Below are 16,148 nucleotides of genomic sequence, written 5' to 3'. Positions count from 1 at the left end.
CTCGGCATAACTATAACAGCAATTAAAGTTCTCTCCAAAGACGGAGGACTGCTTACATTAAGGATTGTTAACTATGATTCTGTCACACATTTGTCCTTCAGTCTGCAAGATTTAATCATTAAAAGGGATTTATTTTGCTTGACGCTATGGGCTGAAAGATCACTATGACAGGAGGACTTCATTACTCACCATCAATCGTGACAGGGTGTATTGCTTTAGTAGCCAATCTTATTAGTGTAACCCAAGGGTGCATTTATAGAAAGAATTGGGGTGAGTGGAACAGCTTCCATTGTTAATACTTCATTTTAAGATAAGAATTATTCTGGGGAAACAAATATCTTGGAAAATGGCACGTAACAGTCAATTGTGTGAAATGTTTTCTGCTGTAATTTTCAGCAATGGGATCGTGCTTATTAAACTATTAGGCATGCATAAATTCTCCTTTGTCATAGCATAAAATTACTATGAGAAGTCAAGGAAAAGATGGTTAATTATCACAGTTAATCTGCCTTTAACACTCAATCAATATTTTGAGATTGGAGCTGAATCCTCTAACATTATGAGAATTTGTCCATATTTGACTCTTTTTCATCTGCTCCAATTGTAAAATGTAAACGAATCTGAAAGAAGCACTTGTACAAAGTGATGATTTTACCTATGCAGAAATCTGTCTAGAATTTAAAAGGATGCTCCAAAAATAATAGAACAGTCAAGAAATGCATGATTGATTGAAATTTATCAGCTCAGGCAGACAAATTCACCACATGATGTGCTATTGAGCCCTACCATCTATGGATCTCACTGTCCTTTGCTCAGTTAATGGTCATTAATTCTGGTGCTGCAATTTGCCTTGGTGCCAGTGTGTTGGGGAGGACAGTAGATGGATGAAAAGGTAGGATTCCTGTCCCTGATAATTATTCAGCAGCCTCTTCTAAAGAATACCACGTCTGTGAATGTCAGGGGAGGACAGCAACGAACTGTCTTTGACATTCTCCATAACTGAAGAGCCTGTGAATTGCCTAGACTCACCCCTGAGCAAAAATTTGTGCTTTCAGGACAGGACAAGGCAGGGGGAGACATGGAAGAGAACAACTGGATAGAGGAGAGGTAATGAAATTTAGTCTTAGTATATTTCAATCTGAACAGCATGGACAGGCAAAACGTATGGCTCCACTTCAGTTGTTTCATTAATGTCTGGAACAATCAAAAAGCATTTTCCAGGATTCTACAGTATGTTTTTCATCAGAGAAATCCATGCTTGATGATACAATCATTTCAGAAACTTAAAAATGGAGTCACAAACAAGGAAGGGTCCAATATTGTGGATTGGAGGATACCTTATAATCAGCATGACCATGAATGCATGCTGCGTGTTAGACTAAATAGTCCTATTTATTGTCAATGAAGGGCAATCTCTTATCATTGGGCATGATAATTGGTCTAATCAGTAAAACCTTGGGTTTAATATCAAGCTAGTGTCTACAAAACAGTTAACTGAAAATCTTGAATACAAAAGACAAAGAAACAAATAACAAACAGCTAAATGATTTATATTAGTGGATAGATTACGTCAAGGTTAAAGTAAATGCATTCCAGAATAAAGTCAATAAAATTGTGTTTAAAAAAAAACACTGACCATGTATTGTATCACGAGACATTTCATGACCTTGTGGGGTGGTTGAAAAGTCTAAGAAGAAAACAACGGTGTGAATGAAATAAAAAGCCTCAAAAGAAGGTAGGGGAATGAACGATAACAGTAATAAAACATCCTGAAAGTAAATGCCATTGATAAAACACAGGGGGAGTTGGAAAGGGTGCAGCATGAATTGACCGCTATGGTCACCAATTAATCAAACAACAGATTCATGCATGCTTACCATTCAGGGCTACAAAGGAGTCTGCAACAAAATAAGAAGGGAAACATGTCAATTAACTTTGCCACAATAAGCTGATTCAGCATTACATAATATTTGCTAATATTTGTAAAGTCTGTTTTACAAAATTAATAAAATTGTACAGAATAATTAGGATATTCAATTAAATTTATAAACTTCACCATGTTACGTGAGGCATTCCAAAAGTAACAGGGAATGTAATAAGCCAGACCAAACAAGTGGAAAAGGTCACAGTAGTTCCTACAACAGCCCAAAAATGTGCAAGTTAGGCAGATTAGCCACGCCAAATTTTCCATAGTGGCCAGGGATATGCAGGCTAGGTGGATTAGCCATGGTAACTGCATGTTACAGGGATAGGGTAGCATTTTGGGTCTGGGTCGTGTGCTCTTCAGAGGGTCAGTATGGATCCAATGGGCCAAATGGCCTGCTTCCACACTGTAGGGATTCTATAATTCTATTGTACTATACAGAAGGCATCGCCTGTTATATACAAATATATTTCTTGAAGCCATACTGACTCCTTTCATTTTGCCAGAACCATTTTGCCTAGTCAATATATTTTTTTTATGAAAGTTAAGATCTATATCTATTTATAATATTATAATTGTAAATGTTGACCCTTTATGCATGGACCAGAAAGTTTAAGACAAATATTGGAGTCTGATATCAGAGATAATGGGAACTGCAGATGCTGGAGAATTCCAAGAAAATAAAATGTGAGGCTGGATGAACACAGCAGGCCAAGCAGCATCTCAGGAGCACAAAAGCTGACGTTTCGGGCCTGGACCCTTCATCTGATGAAGGGTCCAGGCCCGAAACGTCAGCTTTTGTGTTCCTGAGATGCTGCTTGGCCTGCTGTGTTCAACCAGCCTCACATTTTATTATCTTGGAGTCTGATATGTACAGAACAGACTGCATTGAAATCCTTTCTATGCCATGTACTCCTCCATACCTAACTCCTTGAAAAGATTGCTAAAAAAATTTTCTCCAATTTACAATGAGAAGGTTAATCATTTATTTATATGGAAGATATTCCCAAGCAGTCTAGGTTAATCGAGGGTAGTATTTATAATCCTATTAAGGTCTAGTATACTTTCCCTGTTAGACAAATGTCTAATAATTTGCACAAAATGAGTGACTTCTTCGAGGGGTACTCATAAGTCAGAATTAACCATACACATTCCCGTGTTGCCCACTGGATAACAAAGGAAACATTTAAGTTAGTACATGGCATCAAGTACTAATGTGTTAAGTGTCAAGTATAGGCTTGTGAAAATGAGTGAATAATCTTCAAAGATTACATTCCGCTCATCAAGATACTTCTACACCACTTACAATGAACAATGCCATTAATACTATTCTCTTGAAATTATATTTCTGCAGTGACACCATACAGATAAACTTACTCTGGCAATCTCCCAGACCATCTGTGTTGCCACGCTCAATGTCTTGATCAAATGATGACCTACATAAAAGAGAGACACATGTTACTGTTGTAAATGATAAAAATGATAGCAGCACATTAAACTTTGTAACATCGAGTTCAATTGATGGTTTGGTTGATATTGTCCTACGGTGGAACACCGGCAAAACAAATTCTCGGGATAACCTCTGACCTTAGCCTCAGTTAAGATCACCTAACCAGCAAAAGTTAACAGCAAAATTCTGCTCCCAAACTTTAACCTAGAGAGGGCATCATGTAGTCCAGGAGCTTTCAGCCAGGGTCCTTACCTGTGATTAAACCTTACCCTCACCCTAATTTCAAGCTCTAATGTAGGGTTAGCAAGGTGATACATTGCAGAAACTCTGTATTATTGATTTTTTAAAAAACAATTCCTTGGTTCATAACATTCTTAAATAAAACACACATCATCACCCTGGCAGGAGTACCCTCAGTCATTTTTCTGCAGTTTGTTGAATAGTGGTCTGTCTCCAAATTCTACAGAAAAATTCTATTCCTTGCCATAACACTCAGAAAAAATTGGAACATAGACAGGAGAGGTTTTCAGTGAAGATGACCCAAAGTATTGGCTTAAAGTCAAGGCTAGAATTAAGCCATTGATTTGTGATGTACCTGGAAAAATTGATCAATTTGGCTAACATGAGAAAAGCAGAAAAATCCCCATGATATATTGGATTTTGATCCACTTGACGAAAACTTTGGTCTCACAGCACTCAATTTTAGGATGCCAAGTAGTTTCCATGTCAGTAGCAACTAGTCAGAATATGCATATTCATGATAAACAGAAGTATACTGCCCACACTACTGAAATCCTAAGCAGTGTCCATGTGAAAAAGACATTAGGCTCTTTATATATATAACTTGATCTTTACAGTTTGCAATTGATCAGCTTAATATAGATTAATCTCAAAGCCCAAATCAGGCCTCAGCATTCAAGTATGAGGAGATGGCCTCTACACCCAACTGAATTCTCAAAACTGGACACAGCCACATTCCTAAATATATTTGTTGTTCTTATCTATCTCTGATATGGGTTAAGAAACACAATTCATTTATAATCAAAAGATTGATAACTTTGCAATGGCATTGAATAGTTGGATAAGGAATGCTTGGTTGCTCCTCTTATTCACAGTTAGAAGATACTGTTGTCATTTAGACCAATTACATAAATACAGAAATTTTTCCTTAATTTTTAATTGTGTAAAGTTTGGTGATCAGATGTGGATGCGTGTCTGTGGGCTTCCAGTTTGCCAAAGCCCTTCTATGTTTGCATATATAATGGAAAAAACACTACTTGCCCACTCATGGGTGTAAAAATGAGAATGCAAATTGCCACCAGACCACCTCATAGCAACCTTTTCAACAGCAGGAATACCTTGAGACGGTTTAAAGAAACCCAAGAGAAGAAGAAACACTGAGAGGGCAGACACCCCACATAATAAAAAGTACTTTTTGCACTGTACCATGAAGAACAAAATGTAAATTGCAGCCTCATCATTCCGAGTTTGATCTTCAAGGCTACCCACTATCCCCAAAGGATACTGAGCTCCCCAGGAGAACTCTGGTGACAGTGAACAATTGCTAAGAGGCTTGGCCTTGTGCTCAAGTGGCCACTCTAACTTTTATTTGCTTTATTTCTCCAGTCAATTCATCCATTCACCATTTCTTTTGATTTAAAAAAAGGATCACTTACTTAGTTGCAGGTGATAGCTGTGCACATAAGCCCTCCTTCAGCCACCCACAGTAGGGGTCTCGAGAAGCAACACATGCCCTACAGAAGGAAGAAAACAAAACTTCCAGTGTATATCGTGGTCACCATTTATACAAATTGCAAAACAGAAATACTACCTTTCCTTCCTTAAATAACTTCACCTTGACAATTTTGCCTTGCCTTTGCAGTGCTTCAAATTTTAACTGCGCACAAATTTTTCAAAACAAACACAACAATGGAAAATCCGCAACTCACTTTTTGCATTTGCTGTGACGTTCACATCGAGCAAAAGGGACCCTCACGACACAAGTGGAGAATGCCACAAAGAGAGAGTTGCTGGGCTTGTCAAGTTCCATCCCCACAATTCGTCTGTCTTCCACCCCATCAACACTGCACCTAACACAAAGCACAACGTTTACACAAGGAGAATTGCACCCTACAGCAATTGTGATTTAATTTGTCACTCACTGTCCAATTTTTCCACCAAGTACCTTTGAAGTAGCACTGCTAGAATAACGACAAAGTGTTACAAGCATTCATGCACTACTTGGCACAAACTGTTACATTTATTGGTAGAAGGATTACAGACTTTAAAACATGGTTTACCACAATTTGCATCATTACCACATCCCATCTGCACTTAGCTGTGCATGGTTATACTTTCCTGGGTGCCAGCAGCACTTCTTGTTACATTGCAACAACATTCTTAAGGAACTAGCAACTAATTGTTAATGTGAATAAATATTCTGGGTATAATATTGACTGTTGGATTGCTGTCATGTGCTATGTAACAATGCATCAATCCATCAGCCACATACAGAACTGCAGGAACTTCATTGAGTGCAAGAGTGTGATAATTTTAAACATCTGGGAAAAATATAACACTCTAGTTCTCTACTCACAGAGGGTATTCATTCATTTACATTCCTGGTCATTGAGTGTCACAGCCTAATCAATCTTCAAAGGGTGAACAAGGTCAAAAGTCACACACCACTTCAGCTGACAAAGAAGCAGCACTCCGAAAGCTTGCGATTTCAAGTAAACCTGTTGGATTATAACCGTTCAGCCAATACCTATACTATTACACATTCCCCAAGGAGCAGGAGTCTTGGCTATGTGCATTTGCCACGTCCAAGGAGTGAAATTAACAATAATCCATCGTCTCAACTGGAATTAGTTATTTTGTCACATATCAGATAGTGAATTTGGTAGCTTAATAATATGAATGGCTACTGTCACAGTAAGCATTGTATTCAACTGCAATGCCATTACAGGAGTTATTAATAAAACTGTAAGATATTTCAGTTTGATTTAACAGGTAAGGTATATGAAATGTTTGATTTCCCGTTTCCACTGTAAAAGTTGCCTTTGTCTAATGTGACTAAGGCTATTTTATCAACGTGGTCATCTTTCCTATTTGGATGAAAAGATGAAAGCCTTGAAACGAACTCAGGGTACCCGTTCAAAAAGTGGGTGTAAGGATGACCATCAGGTCTGTGTGGCCCTACTGGGAGGAAGGCCTTAACTACCTTACCTCCCATTCCTCATCCCCAGCTCAGTGGGAGATCTCCTCAATGATACTGCCAAGAATCAGTCCGAGTCCAATGGAAAGGAATAGGAAGTTCAGGCAATGTTTCGGATCATTGTCTCTACATTTGCTGGTAGCATGGTATTTTGACAGAGAGAGAAAGAGAGAGAGAGAGGGACAGAGAGAGTGAGTGGACAGAGGAGAAAAGGAGAAGACAAAAGAAAGAGAGAGAGAAAGACCTCAAGAAAAGGATAAAAATCAGTAAAAGCTTCGGAGCTTCTGGTTATCTAAGCATAACTGCTTGTTCAAATTGATTTGAGAATGCTTGTAACAAAATAAATCCCTGATTTTTATTTATTTACAAGACCCTCAGTAACACTCCCATTAAAATATTGTGCGACACGAGTGCCGTACAAAGAATGTGACCCTGAATTTACTTGCAGATCTTATTCAAGTGCAAGGCTTTAAAATCTTTCTGCTTCAAATCAATCAAGTGTGAACTTATGATGGTAAAATGTGAGGCTGGATGAACACAGCAGGCCAAGCAGCATCTCAGGAGCACAAAAGCTGACGTTTCGGGCCTAGACCCTTCATCAGAGAGGGGGATGGGAGAGGGAACTGGAATAAATAGGGAGAGAGGGGGAGGCGGACCGAAGATGGAGAGTAAAGAAGATAGGTGGAGAGAGTATAGGTGGGGAGGTAGGGAGGGGATAGGTCAGTCCAGGGAAGACGGACAGGTCAAGGAGGTGGGATGAGGTTAGTAGGTAGATGGGGGTGCGGCTTGGGGTGGGAGGAAGGGATGGGTGAGAGGAAGAACCGGTTAGGGAGGCAGAGACAGGTTGGACTGGTTTTGGGATGCGGTGGGTGGGGGGGAAGAGCTGGGCTGGTTGTGTGGTGCAGTGGGGGGAGGGGACGAACTGGGCTGGTTTAGGGATGCAGTAGGGGAAGGGGAGATTTTGAAATTGGTGAAGTCCACATTGATACCATATGGCTGCAGGGTTCCCAGGCGGAATATGAGTTGCTGTTCCTGCAACCTTCGGGTGGCATCATTGTGGCAGTGCAGGAGGCCCATGATGGACATGTCATCTAGAGAATGGGAGGGGGTGTGGAAATGGTTCGCGACTGGGAGGTGCAGTTGTTTGTTGCGAACTGAACGGAGGTGTTCTGCAAAGCGGTCCCCAAGCCTCCGCTTGGTTTCCCCAATGTAAAGGAAGCCGCACCGGGTGCAGTGGATGCAGTATACCACATTGGCAGACGTGCAGGTGAACCTCTGCTTGATGTGGAATGTCATCTTGGGGCTCGGGATAGGGGTGAGGGAGGAGGTGTGGGGACAAGTGTAGCATTTCCTGCGGTTGTAGGGGAAGGTGCCGGGTGCACATCTGCCAATGTGGTATACTGCATCCACTGTACCCGGTGTGGCTTCCTCTACATTGGGGAAACCAAGCGGAGGCTTGGGGACCGCCTCGCAGAACACCTCCGCTCAGTTCGCAACAAACACCTGCACCTCCCATTCGCGAACCATTTCCACACCCCCTCCCATTCTCTAGATGACATGTCCATCATGGGCCTCCTGCACTGCCACAATGATGCCACCCGAAGGTTGCAGGAACAGCAACTCATATTCCGCCTGGGAACCCTGCAGCCATATGGTATCAATGTGGACTTCACCAATTTCAAAATCTCCCCTTCCCCTACTGCATCCCTAAACCAGCCCAGTTCGTCCCCTCCTCCCACTGCACCACACAACCAGCCCAGCTCTTCCCCCCTACCCACTGCATCCCAAAACCAGTCCAACCTGTCTCTGCCTCCCTAACCGGTTCTTCCTCTCACCCATCCCTTCCTCCCACCCCAAGCCGCACCCCCATCTACCTACTAACCTCATCCCACCTCCTTGACCTGTCCGTCTTCCCTGGACTGACCTATCCCCTCCCTACCTCCCCACCTATACTTTCTCCACCTATCTTCTTTACTCTCCATCTTCAGTCCGCCTCCCCCTCTCTCCCTATTTATTCCAGTTCCCTCTCCCCAACCCCCTCTCTGATGAAGGGTCTAGGCCCGAAACGTCAGCTTTTGTGCTCCTGAGATGCTGCTTGGCCTGCTGTGTTCATCCAGCCTCACATTTTATTATCTTGGAATTCTCCAGCATCTGCAGTTCCCATTATCTCTGAACTTACGATGGACCTACTTTTCTGTATTGTAGATATTAATCTCCTCCAGAAAGATGCTGTCATTTATGGAGCCCATGTTTGCTTTGGCCAGAAACTTCAAGATGATTCCTTTCTCTGACCCGAGGAACACCACAGTGTAATTTTGGTAGGGACCTGCAGCATTATCCACAGCGATTTTGGTCAATCGATACCTGTTGAAAAGAAACTAAATGATCACATTTCATTTCATTTACTATCAGACCCTCCTGAATTGTGAATACAGCTTTATGAATCATTGAAAGTGAACTTCTACTTTCAAAAAAAATGTCATACCATCTCAAGTTTAAGTCTTTTTTTCAATTGTGAAATGGTGAAACCAGGATTTCTTCACAGTCTAATAGAGAACGTATGCTTATATATAAACTATCAAGTTCACTCTTTAACCAGAGTTAGTTCCTATTTAATTGAAACATGCAGGATTTTTCAAGAAACAGACAAGCTCCCTTTTGTTCACCTACACTGGCAGGCCAACAGAACTTAAAAGAGAGCTTTTCCTCACAAGTTCCGAATACATCTATATCAAGGGCTGCATTGTTTAACCCACAAAATATGATTTTTTACAGAACTGCTCTCTCTCTATATAAATATATATGGGCATAACAGTGCATTCACTGTTAAATTCTAAACAGCTGTGCTGCCTTCAACCAAATGCTACAGAAAGTCACGCACTAAATAAACATTTCCCCAGCAACCACACTGCTACCAATGAACAGTAGCTCACACAAGTCAACTGAAACCAGTATCTGTGTTCTCAGCCAGAAGAGAATGCCTTTTTAATAAATTAAAATTTCAGAAGTAAATCTCAGTTCACTGAGACTCTTAAAGGAAGATGGGTTAATTGATGTGAAATTTTGGATTGAATCGCATGAGGCATTATCTTGGTCAGGATGGTGTTGTGTGTGGACTCAATACCCACCATTAAAATGCAGGTCAGACAGATCAGATTTTAATCAGTGTGCAATGCTGAACTGACACCCTCGCTGCCAATTTGTAGTGAAGTGTTCCAGCTAACGTTCAGTAGTAAGAAGGTGTCTCTACTACCAATACTGAACGGCATCATCAAACACTCGCAGATTTGCTGCTGTTTGATCTAGTTTGGAAGTTACTAGAACAATACAGGCATTTACTGCATTCTATATCAGTGTTAAGTTTCAAATGTCTACACGGCTTGGTGTAAGGGGTGCAGGAGGAAATATTGCTGGCTTTAGTCTTCAGTACACTATTAGGAATGGCTTTTTGAATACTGCATCATGTAGAAAAGGCCTCAAACAGGAGGGCAAGCTCCTAAACGTGTGAACATGAGGAGATCTCTCAGCTGTTATGGACCAGGCCAAACCACCTCAAAATATATTAAGATAGCCCAGCCCCTAACCTTTTCTTATTGTAAAGGTAGATAGAAGGTGTTGTGTTCCAGATGCAATTCGATTGGTCAAACTACTTGACTTTAAGCAAAACATACTCCATTTTCACACTACAGTTAAAATATGGATGAAATTTTTAAAAAATTGGCTTAACTGTGCCTTTATCAAAATGCTTAACCAAAATGATATATCACTCAACTATTACTAACTGTTCCAAAGCAGCAATATCCCATAAAAACACACTTGCAAAGGCAAATTCAGTAAAATAGATTGTCTCCCATGCAATTCTGCAGCAGGAAAAAGAACCCCTGCTTTTAACGGTAATAGAGAGAGGAATAAGAAATTCCACTTCTAGCTTCAAGACCCCAGCCGCTGATGACATTTACATCTAAAAATCTTGGTTCTGAGAGCTTGATCCCACCCATTCAGGCCACTTCTATTGTTCCAACTTCTTTTTTAAAAAAAGCCTCACAAGCTGTTTACTTTATTAGTTTTCAGCAGAATGCTCTTTACCTCTATCTCAGCATTTCTTCAAGAAAAAAAAACCAGGACAAAATATACCTCTTAAAGCCATAGTATCATCACAGATTATATCCACCCAGGGTGTTCAGTCAGCAATTTTCCCACCTGAACGTTGGCAAAGGACACTATGTGAAAAGCCTATACTTTTATTAGGCAAGCTGCTTGAAGCTGGAACCACAAATACAGCGTAAGGACGGCAAGGTTAGTGACTGTAAAGATGACAGTACTGACAAATGTTTATGTACCTAACCATTTTCAGCTGGAACTTGAACTAATTTTGCTATTTTGGAATTTACCATCAACTATTGAGAGCTTAGTAGATTTTGTCCTTTCAGAAAACAGGCCAAGCAAGCAGACAAAATTTCTCTCCAGGGCAGTAGTGACGTACTGGAAATGGTGACTGAGAGCAATTTGTTGACCATCTAGCCGATGACTTCGCTGTGGAACCCCATGCATACGACAAAAGCTACAGTGCCACAAGAAATGTGATGCAGCAGACCACTGGAATGCAGCAACATTACTTGTGTTGGCTGGGGCACTCTGGAGTAGCTTTGCTATATCCCACAGAGCAGGATTTAAGGTTCATGGTGGTCTGCTAGGCTTTATATAATGCATCATCGTGTAAGCATGGTACTTGCCATCAACTCAGCAGCTGGAAGCTCCAAATCCTTCCAGTAATAACGAACATGCACAAGAGCCAAGCCTGTGCAAACAATAAATATGAGGACTGGTAAAGAGAGAAAAAGCAGTCAGAAGCATCAGCTTCACAATAAAAGGTACCTGGTAAACATTTACAAGATTATGACAGCATTCTGAGACGTGGTGTGAAGGAAATTAAACACTGTGCCTTGCCCATTAAACTATTCATATGTTTCCTTTGGCTGGTTTTTAATGCATGAGAAGATGAAAGAGGGCAGGAAGAGATAAACTAAATAACCTAGACTCTTTCTGATTCGGATCTCCATGAAAAACTCAATGTCCCAAACCCTAATTCCCCATTCACCAAAGATTTCCCTTCACTCTACTACTGGCCATCACAATATCAGCTTGGCCACAATACAGTAACAAAAGCTGCCACGTCATTAACATTCCAAACCAAATCTATTAATTAAGCCATAACATTTTGCATGTACATGCCAACTAATGACACTTGTGCATTCCTCAAATTTCTGTCTTGCTTTTGCCTGTCCTACGGCTCTTATAAAATGGTACCCCAGTGGGTGAAGCCTGATCAGTGGATGTCCATCCATTTTCAGTGGAGCTGACTGTAGATGATAATGCCCCATCTTTGCACGGACAGTAACAGTTTGGGCAGGCTGACAAGGTGACAGTCAACAGCATGGGGAATGGTTGTGCGGTTATACATAACTTGAGTATTGCTCAGAATATATTCTGTTGAAATTTTCATCTTGTATTCTTCAGGGGCAATCTGCAAGAGTACCAGTTCAAGAAGAAAAGCAATATTTATACTGCATGAAAACAGTGTTGAATGGTCAGCAAACAGACTCAGATTGGTAGAAGCAATGTCATGGAAATCGCACTGATTAACAATGGTTGGCAATTAACTGTCAACCTTTGTTTAAATTTTAAACCAGGCAGATTAACTCTAATTGGTCTCAACAGTGCCCTGAGATATTAACCAGTGAGTGGCTAATGATATGAAACAGACATGATGTATGTACAAGGACTGTCGGTAAAGAACACAGACCTGAGAATTAATACACATAGCTTTAATCAGCACTCTCCTCTCAAGCAGTCCAAATGTTGGTTTTTCCCTTAAATTGGTATTCTTAAGAAATGTTCCGATGAGTGCAAGCGTCTTTTTGAGCAAAAAATTCTTTAAGTATTCAAACTCATTCTTTTTTATAATTTGGGGAACAATGCCAGAACTGGCCAATAGCGAAATACAGCAGTATATTTTTAAGTAAAGACCAAACACAAGTGACCACTAACCTGACCACAGTCCTCAAAAACCATGGCCGATTATCAATGGATGGTACAGCTTCATCCAAGAGAGGGTGCGTTTTAATGAAGTTGAGCGTGTCATCCGGGAATCCGTTGGAAGTCCCAAATCTTTCCAGTAATACTGAACCTGCACAAGAGCCAGGCCTGTGCAGAAGAACAAACATAAAGATTGTTAAAGAGGGGAAAAAATGCCAGGTGTATCAGCTTCTCAAAAAAGTGCTTAGTAAAAGATTTTACAAGATTATGAAGGCATTCTGAGATTAGTGTACAAGAAATTAAACAGTGTGCCTTTCCAATAAACTGTGCATTTCCTTTAGATGTTTTAATTTTCAATGGGACTTGAAGACAGCTTTCTTCTGTCACACTTGGATCCATACCAATTGCTCAACTAATTCACACTAGGGGGGCTGTGTGGTTAAAAGATATATAATCCAAAGAGTTTCATGTGAACAGTTACTGAACTTCCATCTACTATGTATCCCATGTCCTTCTCAAAATGTTTATTTGGGTTATCATTGTCTCTTAATAATTTATTAAAGTAAACAGATTATTCCCATTGTGAATCATAATTACTGGCCTTCTATACATACAAAGCTGAGAAGTAAGAGGCTGGTTACTTAAAAAATGCTGTGGAATACCAATGTATGCTCCATAGAACTGTATCAATCCTTTCCTCTATTAACCATCAGCCTGCTTTAAGTTAAACACCTCTTTAAAAAAAACACCACGAAGAGGAATTTAGACAAGTGCCCTAAGAATCTGTGCCCACATTATCCCCATCATATTTTTGCACTCTGATTTACATGTTTATCCGTACTTTACCTTTGTTATACTGGCTAATATTTTTCTACAATACTATTAGAACTTGAGGATAGTCCGATGTCAACTCATCACTTCCCTAGGTAATACTTTATTCCTTAAATCAAGAGCATTAAAAAGCAGACTGCATGGTTACTTAACTCACGGGGTCTTGTTGTGCACAAGTTGGCTGCTGCATTCCCCATACTAGAACAATGACTATACTCTAAGTGCTCTGCTGGCTGAAAGGAATATTTGACAACCTCAAGTCATAAATGCCACAATGCAGAATATATTTCTTTTCTTGATGCTGTCACAGACATAACAATTGAGGTAGCTCCCTGTCTAATTTTAACCGAGGGAACATGAACTGAACTTCTGTCTTGTCTACCATGCTGTGTCAGCTGAGTTTCAATAAATTTTAGTCAGCTGTATATACAGCGCTGCTCAACAAGTAGGACAATAAATAATAGAGCAAAGCTTAGCTCCAAAGCAATGCAATTCCCATCGATGATATACACAGCGGTATCAGATCAGAGGCTACAATCTGGCTGATCTCAGCAGTCAAGTGGTAGCAACAAAATTTTTGTACATAATTTGAATTCATATTATCTCACCCATCTACTGAAATATCTCATTACACGCTTGGTTTTCATTTATGCTGGAAAAACAGATGAAGAAAAAAAACTTGGTCTTGCATTGTCAGCAATGTACTTATCAAAGGCAACTGAAACAAATGCTTTGTGCTGCACAAGAATACTCTCTCAAACTTTACTTCCAAAGTCAAATCAATCTGGCTAACACGGCCAACCTTAAATGGAATAAAGAAAGTCACAAGAGCAGCTCAACTCTGCACCAAAACAATGTCTCTGAATATTGATGAAAGTCGATAACTTGCAGCATCTGGTGTGGGAATCCAATCAAAAACAATTTGGAGAGAAGTCACTCACTGCAAAAAACTTATTCGAAGAGCCAAAAGAGTGAACAAGTCTGCAGATCTAATCTTTAAATTTTGTGCAAATATCTTGAGTGCAAACCTGCTGTCCCTTCAACTGCTTTAATATCTATTCAAAAAACACATCGTGATGAGAATCAGTTGCTTACTGAATTATATTTTCTGCAAAATGAAATACTCACGTTCACATTATTAATTCATTCAAGTGGAAAATGAGAAAGCCTCGCGTTATTACTGCTTTTATTTCGAGCTGCTTTTAAAAGAATTTACTTGGATAATTTTTTTTTAAGTCAGTCGATATACCTTGGCTTAGGAACTCTGTCTTCAGGGACTGGTGTCCATGTGGATTCGGAGGACTTCTGCTCTTTGAATCGGCCAGTAAAAACAGTGGCAATGTCCTCCATATCATATGCACAGACTGCTGATCCAGGGATGCTGCAATGAGACATTTACCAGAAAAGCACTGTTCACTCAAAAGGCATGCAATAAATCAATCGGCAAAACACATTGTGTGAAGTTGGCTTCCTGTTCTCTTCCTAACAATCTACAGTACTCCACAATGATCTTTTAAACAGCTCAAGGCTTTTTTCTCTCTCTCCCACCCTTCCCCCTACCCATATTAACGCAAGACTTGGGCAGACGACATTAAAGTACTGTATTTGTTCTTACATTGTGATGGGCTCTGCTCGTCCTACAAACTGTTCTGCCTTTTTGAAGTTTCATTTATCTTTGCCTCAATCAGAAAATGAAGGTCAATTAACTAAGAGTACAAAACATTAATAAGATGAATGAAGGCAGGCCATCCTGAAAGGAGAGGGTTATGAATCAGAGGTCACGGTACATGTTGGTACCACCAATATGGGCAAAGTGAGGAATGAGGCACTGCGTCAAGGATTCAGGGAGCAAGTAGATTAAAACGCAGGACCTCAATAATTGTAATCTCTGGATAACTCCTACTGCCATGTGCTAGCAAGTTCAGAAACAGGAAAACAGAACAGACAAATACGTGGCTTAACACTTGGTAAAACGGAGGGTTTTAGATTCCTGGATCAGTGGGACCATTTTGGAGACGGTGGGACATGAACAAACAGTACAGTCGGCACCTGACCACATTTGTGAAAAGAAAATGATCTTCAGCATATTTACCATTATGTAGGTGTACCTACTAGAGAAGGAACGAAACTTGACCTTCTCTTGGGAAATAAGGCAGGGCAAATGACTGAAGTGTTAGTAGGGGAACACTTTGGGACTAGTGATCGTAATTCCATTTGTTTTAAAATAGTTATGGAAAAGGACAGTCTTTCTACAAAAGTTAAAGTTTTTAATGGAAGTAAGGCAAATTTTAATTGTATGAAACAGGAACTTTCAAATGTTGATTGGAGTAGACTGTTCGCAGGTAAAAGGGATGACTGACAAGTGGGAGGCTTTCAAACGTGTGATAATGTGAGTTCAGGCATTATGTTCCTGTTAGAGTGAAGGGTAAGACTGGTATGAATAGGGAGTAATGGATGAATAAAGATATTGAGGCTCTGGTCAAGAATAAGAAAGAGTCACAGAATAGATAATAGACCACTGGGTTCAAATAAATCTTGAAGACTATACAGGGTGTAGGAACATTCTAAAATGGGAAATCAGGAGGATGAAAAGGGGATAGGAGATTGCTTTGTCAGATAATGTTAAGCATAATTCAAAAAGCGATTCTACAAGTAAATTAAGAGCAACTAGGGACAGAGTAGGGCCCCTT

At 40.2% G+C, this 16,148-nt stretch overlaps 1 protein-coding gene across 14 annotated transcripts in view; it reads right to left on the bottom strand.

Annotated features, from left to right (window-relative positions):
- Positions 1 to 16,148, bottom strand: part of LOC125450934 (semaphorin-6A-like) — a 102,128-nt gene that overhangs the window by 17,250 nt on the left and 68,730 nt on the right. For 11 of the 14 annotated variants that reach the window (XM_048527393.2, XM_048527391.2, XM_048527387.2 and 8 more), the window contains exons 11-18: positions 14,708 to 14,839; positions 12,640 to 12,795; positions 8,782 to 8,955; positions 5,324 to 5,464; positions 5,051 to 5,128; positions 3,302 to 3,360; positions 1,878 to 1,898; positions 1,637 to 1,687 (exon numbers count right to left, since the gene is read on the bottom strand). In XM_048527393.2, the coding sequence (XP_048383350.1) occupies positions 1,637 to 1,687; positions 1,878 to 1,898; positions 3,302 to 3,360; positions 5,051 to 5,128; positions 5,324 to 5,464; positions 8,782 to 8,955; positions 12,640 to 12,795; positions 14,708 to 14,839 (812 nt within the window). The remainder of the gene's footprint in view (positions 1 to 1,636; positions 1,688 to 1,877; positions 1,899 to 3,301; positions 3,361 to 5,050; positions 5,129 to 5,323; positions 5,465 to 8,781; positions 8,956 to 12,639; positions 12,796 to 14,707; positions 14,840 to 16,148) is intronic. The other 3 variants (XM_048527395.2, XM_048527397.2, XM_048527401.2) reach the window with 1 other exon arrangement.

Source organism: Stegostoma tigrinum, chromosome 3 (genome assembly GCF_030684315.1).
Source record: "Stegostoma tigrinum isolate sSteTig4 chromosome 3, sSteTig4.hap1, whole genome shotgun sequence".
NCBI lineage: Eukaryota > Metazoa > Chordata > Chondrichthyes > Orectolobiformes > Stegostomatidae > Stegostoma > Stegostoma tigrinum.
Note: the sequence above shows the minus strand (reverse complement) of the source record. Positions and strands in the feature narration are given on the sequence as shown.